General features: G+C 41.6%; 1 protein-coding gene across 1 annotated transcript; it reads right to left on the bottom strand.

The window, feature by feature from the left end:
* Window positions 1-7,217: 7,217 nt before the first annotated feature.
* LOC135707961 (uncharacterized) lies at window positions 7,218-8,364 on the bottom strand. The gene is made up of 3 exons (XM_065229875.1): window positions 8,200-8,364; window positions 7,753-7,849; window positions 7,218-7,687 (listed from the first exon to the last, which is right to left on the bottom strand). The coding sequence occupies exons 1-3, from the start codon at window positions 8,344-8,346 to the stop codon at window positions 7,233-7,235; spliced, it is 699 nt and encodes a 232-aa protein (XP_065085947.1). The 5' UTR covers window positions 8,347-8,364; the 3' UTR covers window positions 7,218-7,232.
* Window positions 8,365-10,600: the final 2,236 nt, after the last annotated feature.

Genomic DNA, 10,600 nt, shown 5'->3' with positions numbered 1-10,600 from the left:
TCAGATGAATCCCATCCTACAATATTCCCAAAGCAAATTAACTCTTTTCATGATCCGTTCATAGTTTGCTTATTTTCCAAGAGCTTTTGAGTGGGTTCAGTTATTTCCAGTTATTTCGTATTAATTTCGTTATAATTCAAGACCAACAATTGAAAAGGTCTCAACTCTATTTTGTAAACAAACCTTGGAAGGCCATTTTCTCAAGAACCGAAGCCTACATTCGCAAACCTTAAACACAATCGGGTAGAGGAGAATCTCCCCTACCTGTTCGTTTTGTTGGTTTGCGTTGGCGGACTTCGGTTCGCGAAAAAATAGCCTTACAAGGTTTGTTTGTTTGTTTGTTTTTTATCTTTATTAAGGAGACTTACAGCCCTGGGCTGGTTCGTCTCCGGACACCCCAGAAGGGGGTATCCCAAAACACAAGGTTTGTTTACAAAATGGAGTTGAGGCCTTTTCAATTGTTGATCTTGAATTGCTTATGTTTTGACAGATACTCGTATTTCATTCTCTACTTGTTAGCCTTTTTTTTCCTTTGTTGGGTACATTTTTCCACTGCGACCAGTTATTTGATCTATTGTGGCGGGCCCCGGTTTGATGTATGCCACATAAGGGTGTTGTATCACTATTTGTTTGAGTGATTTCCACTAGCTGACTATAGGCATTATCCCAGTAAGGTATTATAGAACGAATGAACTTATTGAACTTTATTGCCTTACTGGGAGAAGTCATCCATACATCTGAGGGCTGTATTAAACCCTTATCGAAAAATGTTTTCCTTTTATGAAAAAGTGCCGCACAGTTACATAGTAAATGTACAGAGTTTTGACTCTCTAGGTTGCAGAATCGACAATTGTCATCTTCCAATTTTCCTAGCTGCTTAAAATAATATTTACTTATAATATTTAGTGGCCCGTGACTAAAAGTACATAGATCTGTTTTGGAGAGACTAAGAAGTCTTTGAGTTGCTTCTTTATTAGGTGATATAAATCTGTTTTAGTGCTTTTCCAAATGTTATCTATCATCGATATTTCCCAGTTCTTTAGTTCCATTTTGAGGGTACATTCTGAGGCCCCACAAAATGGTTCTGGACCTAGGATTGGTTTTGATGATCCCAATCTTGCTAATAAATCTGCCTTTTCGTTACCTTCAACCCCACAGTGTCCAGGTTCCTAAAAATAAGTTAACTATTTTTAGTCACCTGCTGTAGTAATTGAATGCATTCCCAAACCAGTTTAGAAGAACATGTAACTGGCCCTAGAACTGGCCTCAATGCTTTTAGGGCAGCTTGACTGTCAGAGAAAATATACATATATTTGTATGTTTGTAATTACGACCTAAACAAACCGTAGCACATTCACATTGCCTGTATTTCTGCTTGAAACACGGTTTGCCACTTACCCATAGCTATTGATATGTTGACACCAGGACTCGTAACCCCAGCGCCAACTCTGTTGTTTAATTTGGAGCCATCAGTGTAGAAAATTACTTAGCCCGGTTGAATATTAGGTCCCTCTAATTCCCATTCAGTTAGGGTTACCATATCAAAAACTTGAAAAGGAGGACATTTCATTTAAGGTTTGGAGATAAAGGAGGACAATGTTTCCTTTTCTTAACATCAAAGGATGACAATGAGTTTTTATCAAACGTTTTAATAATATGTGTGCCATCACAAAATTCATGATTTTCAAAGGTTCAATTGGGATTGTTCATAGCTTGTAGTCGTTATCTATTCAATTCATTTTCTCGTTATACTACTTAAAAAATGCATCAAACTAGCCTTCATAATCTATTTTTAATACTAGAAAATGATCTAGTCTAGCTGTTTTGCATGAAAACTACAGCTTTACAGCCTTAAAACCATCCCATCTTTTATCATGTACAAAAAAACAGGATACATGTCATTGCTGATTGAAACCAAAATTTATTGAAAAAGGAACATCTAAACAACCTGTTAATTGATTCAGCATAGGACTCTAAAACAATATCTAAAATTCCGAAGAACCAGAACGTCACAATCGAACACATCAATCTAAGGCTGTGTTCCATTTGGTGACTTTCCACTTAAATTTGACGCTTCGAAAATAAATTATAATGTTAGAAAATCTCTCTGTTGTTGAGCATCCTTATTAAGAGTAATTGTTTGTCAAAATTGATCCCTGGTCTGTCAGAAATAAGTCTGACAGAATAGAAGGTTTATTTTAAAATTTTTCCATTTGTGAAATTTAAGTGAAAATTCACCAAATGAGCCACAGCCTAAATGTAGGGGGGGGGGGGGGGGGGTTGATAGCTGTAGTTTATTCCTGATCCTACTACTATCGAATGTCATGTTCTAGGAGTACTCAACACTGTACATTTCAATCTGTGCCTAGTACTTTATCTGTGCTGACAGCTGTGCCCAGTGTTGCGCCGAGCGTGCCGCATTGTGGCAATTAAGCTGTCGGTCTCAGTACCCCATGAGTTTGGCAACCCTGCAGTTATGACTTTTGAGATTGTTTGTATACAACTTCAAGCTCTCATGGATGGTTAATTGAAAAACGGAAACGAAATTTGTTTTTTTTTTACCTAAATTTGCTGTTCATCTTCATCTGAATGCTACAGAATTTGCATCGTCCACGGCTGATATAACGGATGTGCTTGGTGATTTTAATCAGCCTGGGCTTAGCTGGTCACCCTCAGGCCAGGGTTATGCGTTTCCAGATCCGATTGCATCTTCAACTACTCCTGCCAGCCGCTTGCTTGTTGACGGCACGGCTTTTCATGGACTGAGCCAGATAAACCTTGTTCCCAATTTCCAGTCTCGTTTTCTTGACTTGGTTTTTGTTAGCGAAAGTGCACTTCTGGACTGTGTCGTCGCTGAAGCGCCTGATGTCATCGTTCCTCTTGACAATTTCCACCCTGCTTTGGATATATCTATCGCGAACGGATCTCAAATTCGTTTTGATGAAACCATGACTGCCACTCGGCTCAATTTCCGGAAGACCGATTTCCGTTTGCTGAGACGTTCCTTGTCCCGGATCAACTGGAACGTGTTGAATGACCTTGATATCGATACAGCAGCCGCTCGCTATAATAGCCTTTTGCGCGACTGTGCTTGTGCTTCAGTTCAGTACCGAAGTGCCAACCTCCAAGAAAACCGCCTTGGTCTAACGCTACTCTCCGCAACCTGAAACGAGTGCGATCTAGAGCTCTCCGTGCTCTCACTCATCGACGATGTACCCTTACCAAGCGAAATTTTTCAATTGCCAGCAATGATTATCGCCACTACAACAAGCTTCTTTACAAGAGGTATGTAATTCGTACTCAACATAATCTGCAATGCCACCCCAAGGGATTCTGGTCGTTTGTGAATACTAAGAGGAAGGAAACTGGACTGCCGTCAAAAATGTTTCTCGGCAATGACGTAGCATTGACAACTGAGGACAAATGCAGCCTATTTGCTAGGCACTTCTTAAGCGTCTTCTCGAATGACTCCCCATCGCAAGCAGAAATTAAGCGAGCCGTCCGTGATGTGCCAACCGACGTCGTAAACATGGATGTTTTTGCCGTAGATGTACAAATGGTTCTCTCTGTGATGAGTAAAACCAAATCATCATTTTCACCAGGTCCGAGTGTTATTCCATCTGCAGTCCTAAAAAAAATGCTCCGATATCTTAGCTGCTCCGTTGTCCTTGCTCTTCAACCTGTCACTTCGTCAACAGAAATTTCCCGTACTATGGAAACGGTCTACTATGTTCCCTGTTTTCAAGAAAGGAGACAAACGCAATGTGGAAAACTACCGTGGGATTACCTCGCTTGGGGTTGAATCTAAGGTGTTTGAGTCGCTGATAAATGAGAGATTGTTTGCTTCCTGCAAGCATTACATAAGTACATGTCAACATGGTTTCTTTCCTGGCCGCTCCGTGGAAACTAATCTCGTCAGCTTTACGTCGTTCTGTATGGAAAATGTATGCAAGAAACTTCAAGTGGATGCCATCTACACTGATCTTAAAGCTGCGTTTGATAGAGTTGTGCACGACGTTCTGCTAGCAAAGCTTGAAAAAATTGGATGTTCTGTTTCCTTCTGCAGCTGCACGGCGAATGAGAACGACTCAAATTTGAGTTTAGTTCACTCATAATCGCCAAAAGTGCAGGAACGCAGCGATGAGTTAAATTTGTCTCATGGTTTCCTGTGGAAAACCTAAAAAATCTGCCGGAAAATGAGGAAATTGACGAAAATTTTATTCAGTCTCGGAGTAGTATCAATAGACTGAGTGAATCCAATCTTTACTTTTCTCAAATTCGGGATTTTTTCCCTGGAAAAACCTGGGAAAACATGAGGCAAATTTACTCATCGCTGAGTTCCTGCACTTTTGGCGATTATGAGTGAACTAAACTCAAATTTGAGTCGTTCTCATTCGCCGTGTGGCTTAGATCGTACCTCGTGCAACGTGATTTTACTGTATGCATTGAAAATTACTCATCGTACTGTTTCTCGAACAGATCAGGAGTTCCACAGGGACCAATGCTCTTCTCTTTATTTGTGAACGATGTAACGTTTATTCTACTACGAGGAGGTAAATTGTTTTTTGCCGATGACTTGAAGATTTATCTAGTTGTTCGAGGCTATGCCGACTGTTTAGAACTACAAAACCTTCTTGAAATCTTTAATGATTGGTGTGAACGTAATTTTATGGTCCTGTGCGTCTCAAAGTGCTGCGTAATTAGTTTCCGTCGAACTAGGACTGCCATTTTGTTTGATTATAACGTTGCTGGAACTGCAGTTCAAAGTGTCGATCACGTTAAAGACCTCGGTGTCATGTTGGATGAAAAGCTCACATACACTCGCCACTTCTCAACCACGATCGACAAAGCTAATCGACAGCTTGGATTCATGTTCAAGATATCTAAGGAATTTCGTGATCCTCTGTGTTTTAAAGCCCTTTACTGTTCATTGGTACGCTCACTACTGGAATTCGCGTGTGTTGTCTGGAATCCCTACCAAGTTGTATGGAGTGGAAGATTCGAAGCTGTTCAACGCAAATTCGTCAGATACGCAATGCGCTATCTTCCATGGAGTGACCAACTGAATTTACCACCGTATGCTGACCGCTGTCGTTTACTGGGTTTGGATACTCTTGCTAAGCGACGAAACATTTCGCAGGTCGTCTTCGTTGCTAAAGTTTTACTCGCAGAATATGATGTTCCTGAGTTACTGGCCAAAATTAATCTGTATGCTCCTGCCCGAACACTCCGTCCGAGAACCTTGCTACATGAAGTAGTACATGCAACCAACTATGCTGCAAACAGTTCTTTTGTCGCCATGATTCATTCAATTTGACTAGAATGGGTTTACGTTAATCGATGTGCTTGTGACCAATAGGCTAGTCAAGTAGAGAGCAAATTTAAAATCGTTAGTTTCCACCGGTTGGTATTCTGCTGCACTCAAAAAATAAATAACATTTCCAATGGAAAATATCCATTAGAATTGCACATAACATTCATGTGATCTCATAATTGGGAATCGCACTACAAAATCACATGAACCTTATGTGTCCAATGAAATTTATGTGATTTGTTATGTGAATTTCAGATGAAAATCATTAATTTTGTTATTGGAAAAATATCTTGTGCGTTCCCAATGGAAACTAGATGAAAACTTTTTTCAGTGTGGGTCCCGGGGCACTGTGGAATACCAGACAACTCTTAAGCCGACTTTCTGGCTGGGTCAGGACCATCTGCCCCTCGCTATACCAACGAAGTACCGTTACACGATGTCAAGCGTTGGATCGTGAGCACAGTACGGGAAGCTTGGGACGCTCCCGCTCATCAGACGGATCAAAGGGACGACGTGGAAGTGGACAAAACCGTTGAACCAGTAGGATCAGAAGATAGCGTCGTGTTTGAGGACTCGCATTTCTATCGAATTGGGCTCTCAGGCAGCAATTTATGTGCGTGTGGCAATGGTTATCATGATATCGAGCATGTTGTTTGGTCATGTACCTTACACCATGTTGCCAGATCTGAGTTATCCACATCCCTCAGGGACCGAGGAAAACAACCCGCGTTACCCGTTAGAGATGTCTTGGCGGCCGAGACCTCGACTATTTGAATTTAATTTATGTGTTTTTAAAACGGATAGATTTGAGGATTTAGTAGTTAGTGTCATCTTGTGTTCTCCCAAGTTGTTAGTTGCCCATCGATGTACCCCCATGTTTGTCTTTTTCATCAGAGTGTCGCCTAGTTCGTGATCAAGAGCACATTGCTCTCCAAACCTTGTGTTCACAATCCCTACCCTGCCATCCATTTGTTACAATTTGTTACCCCTCGCTTTACTGACGTTAGTTTTAAGTAGTTTTGTTATTTAAACAATGAATATCGGCTCCGCAAAGCTACAGCAAATGAGCCTGGAAAAATAAACGAATTATAAAAAAAACTTCAACATATATTATATGAGTGTAAAAATATTCTGCAACCAGCCTAAAATATACAGCCATTCTTGTAAATCGCTAAGCCACGTCTCTCCCGATTGAAATGTGCTACTCCCGTCATAACACCGTGCACTACTCGATTGTGCTATACGCCCTTTTCATATGTTGTTCTATGTTTATCATTGTTTATATCGAGGGGCGCGCTCTACCAGGTATGAGTGCGTGATATTTAAAATACCTCGTAGTAATTTAACTACTTTGAGGACAGTAATAATTTGATTTTAAATACTTTTTGCGGTTCAATAGTAATCAACATATAATTAACGGTAATTAATGTAATGGCAAATAATTTGAATGTATTGAAAATAATTTAAAGAGACAATTGACACCGTCTTCCACCAGAGGTTGTACAGACTGAATACTTAACACTAGACAACGGACAACACTCAACACCCAGTAGACCAGTTGGGAAATTTCCGGGTTGCGAAAAGTTCCACCGGCTGGAGCGGGAATCGAACTCTCACTTCGTGGCACTCACAATACGCCTGAACGACGGGTGACGCCGCTAACCGCACGACCACGAAGCCCACCGAAAATAATTTAAGTATCAAATATTGTCAGTATTGAAAGTATTTAATGAAATTTACAATGTAACTGAGAGGTTCGACAAAATTAAAAGGCTTATTTTCCCCAAATTTAATCTACGCTTGTCTTTGGTCAACAATTGGGTCAACTTCGTGACAGGGATTAGTCATCAAAGAAAACCTACAACCTACGTGTTCAATTATCCTATCATACGTTATGTTATTAAAATTGCACATCAATTTATAGCGGAGCTTCTGTCCCTTCGATAGCATCTTCCTTATCCTCCAGTTGCGTTGCATTTAACCAAGCAATCGATCCGACGGCACCTTTGACCGCAGTCAGAACCAAAACATGCCCTTCCTTTGTCACCATGATTTCAGGATCATCTACTTCTGTCCGTTTCTTTACAATTTTCTTAAAATCCACCGGTGCTCGGCTGATACAATCTAGCTGCAACGTGACTTCATTCACCCCGATCACGTACCGGATGTGCTGAACCGTCGGGCAGGCTCCCTCGTTGTTCTTGTGGAGAACGACGCACAGTCCGTTGAAGGGAAGATGCCCTTTTTCGCAGATATTCTTCGTACACTTGGGCAGCTTGGAGCCCAGCTTAATCTCTACATACTCGTCCTCGCGACAGTAGGCCCGGGTGTACAGCGGAAAGCATCCGGCCGAAATGGGATGGTAGACGTGTGCTAAAATCGAGATTGAAACGAAATTAGTCCTGGCCATTGGCGGCGCTGGGAAGGTTCGTTAATACCGGGACGGCAATCGCACACCCAATCGTTCTCCTGATCTCCTGGGTAGAGGATTTCATTCTCTCCGCAGCGACCCGGAATGTAGACCGGGGTTCGATTCTGTAAGGAAAGAGGCTTCGTTATCGGTCACGATGAGCACTTTTTTTGCGACTCTACAAAAACTTTCCATTCCGGTTTCGAATGATCATTAGCATATGTAGTATCTAGGCATGATCAGTCGAATCGCAAAGTCTTGGACGCACACAGCGCTTCAAGCTAGTTTGGAAGTTGGACTGAAAAATCGTCTTGTTTTGTCACATCCACACATATCCACAGTACCATCTTTTAGCACTACATTATGTATGTGTGCTTATCAGCACGACCTTCCTGTTTTGTTGTGTGTCTATTAATCATATTCAACGGTTTTTTCCAGTTACACGGAAGCTCGCGGATCACTGTAAGCTACTTACATTGGCGTTCTGTCGTCCGGGATTGTCCTCCGGATCTTCTCTGTACCCGAACAGTTCCTCTGCAGCGGTGGTCAACCTAACTGTCAACGCCAACAAAATTCCGATCACACAGCCGTACAACGTAAGCACTCTTATTGTTCGACCCATCCTGTTGACTGCTCTCGTCGTACTACTAACGGATCTTTGCCAGCACGAGAGATGGTCAATTCGGCGGCGATCTCTCCGTTCGCTCTCCAGCATCGGTCAGAGAGAATTTACATGTCTCAATCTCGCCGCCAGTGATTTCCCACGAGGACCGGTTCGGTGACGTCACTTTACGACCAAGTGATGAGGACATTGGGCTCCCAATCCCAACAAGGGGAATCACCGCGGCAAAGTCTTCAGATTGGTAGATTTCGCTTCGCTCGCACTGAGATCACAATGCATATTTTCTGTTTGGATCGTTGAGGAATGTGGTGGGATCATAACATGAATTAAATAACTACCAGATTGCTTCTCATACTTCATCTATCGTATTGATCTAGTGGTGTGATGATTGAAGAAGGGTGGAAACGAAAAATCCATCATCCGGGGGTGAATATGGTTGGTTATCGCTTCTTTGTTTTGAAGTCGGGGGAATCTCGGAACCTTGCTAAGAATGGGAAATCAACATTTGCGAGCTAGTGGAATTTACGGACTTTATGACAACAGTGACTGGCTTCTGAAGGTGCACACCAAGGGGGTCATTTTTCAAACAAAAGCAGTGTTTTCGTAACTTATTCTGGTTGAGAAGTTAAGCTCACTCTGACCCACTGACTGATCAAGTGGAATTAGTATTTACATTTCCGATGCATTTTTGATTAGCCAGGTGCAATCGTGATGGCTCTTCCCGGAACTTCCTGGGAATTGGGAAATGATTTTACCCAGTGACCTTATGTACCTACTGTCAAGATTCCTATAGTACGGTTGCCACTGGACTCCAATAGTACGGTCGACTGGCATTACCTGGAGCTATTTGGGACCAAACACTGATTATACGGCAATTTGGAGAGATAACTTTCTGATGCCTTTAGAGAAGTTGTTAATAAGATAGTTGGCCACCGTTTGGGTCAGCTACCGGTAGGTCGCAAGAAGATCCGGAACATTCGTACAAGTGGTCAATTTATTAAAATGATCCTAGAATTCCGCAGTTTTTTTTTTCAAAACCAATCATAGACGTCTTATCCGAAAGAATTCAGAGTTGAGACCGGAATATGGACGCTGTAGATCACGGGATGGTCCACTGAAAGATCTGGAACATCCGTGAAAGTGGTCAATTCATGAAACTGATCCTAGAGCTCCGCGGTTTTTACGAAACCACTTATAGACGACTTATCAGAATTAATTGGGATATGTGATCGAAAAATAGCCCCTTGGGACCACGTAATGGTCCTCCGGCAGATCTGGAACAACAACAATAAAGGTAAATCAATTAAACTGATCCAAGAACTGCGCTTAAAAAAATGACCCAATTCTCCGAAAAGTACACATATTTTTTTTAATCCACAACCCTATGGTCCCTTCAATGTGTTATAGTGGTTCACAATTTTGATTTTGCTCTACCAAGCTTAATCGATTTCAAATCAGGTCCTGGTAATGCTCCCAACATTTTTTCTTGTGAACTAAATCAGCACTGACCCTTTGATGTTTATATGGGAATTACTATGTCTGGGAACTACCATAGGCAGTCTCACGCGTGATATTGAGAGCGTATGAGAGCGGAAAAATATCATTTGATTGATTTTTTTTAACTCTTTATTTGTTCCAACTTCAAAATAAATTACATTTCATTTTAACCTAGGTGCTCCAGTTACTACAGTAACTTACCAGCCTTAATTGTTATGATATATAGCTAAGTGTTTTTACATTGTTCCTGTCTTGGCAATTCAGTATTTTAAACAGGTTTTTTAAACCTGCATGTTAGTATAACAATTGATATCTTAAAACTATCATTTGATTGATGATTTTGCCAACACTGTATTGTCTGACATGCTCCATAAACTGCTCAGCAGGCAACATTGGTGTGGTTGGCGCGAATAGGCAATCAAAAATTCATGTGTGGGACACATAAAAGCAATCTTTGAAATTTTATGAGTGCAACTTATCCCTTCTGCAGGAACACACATTGTCAAGCAAGCCGTGCAGTTTCTCGAAGTTTTCAGGTAGACCGCGAAGTACTCTGCCATACTCACTGTCAGTTTTCAACAATCTCCACAACAAACACCACATATGTCAGCTGGCCATGACGGACCACTCGTTTTTAATCGGTTGCGGGGGCAAAAACGTCAAGTGCATCACGGAGAAGACGGCAACGCACATCCATTTCCCGGACTCAAACCGATCGAATTCGATGGAAAAGAGCCCATGTGTCCCTTTGTTGTAG

The sequence above is a fragment of the Ochlerotatus camptorhynchus genome, unplaced genomic scaffold (assembly GCF_037179485.1).
Source record: "Ochlerotatus camptorhynchus isolate MF236.1 unplaced genomic scaffold, CSIRO-AGI_Acam_v1.1 ptg000323l, whole genome shotgun sequence".
Lineage (NCBI taxonomy): Eukaryota > Metazoa > Arthropoda > Insecta > Diptera > Culicidae > Ochlerotatus > Ochlerotatus camptorhynchus.
Note: the sequence above shows the minus strand (reverse complement) of the source record. Positions and strands in the feature narration are given on the sequence as shown.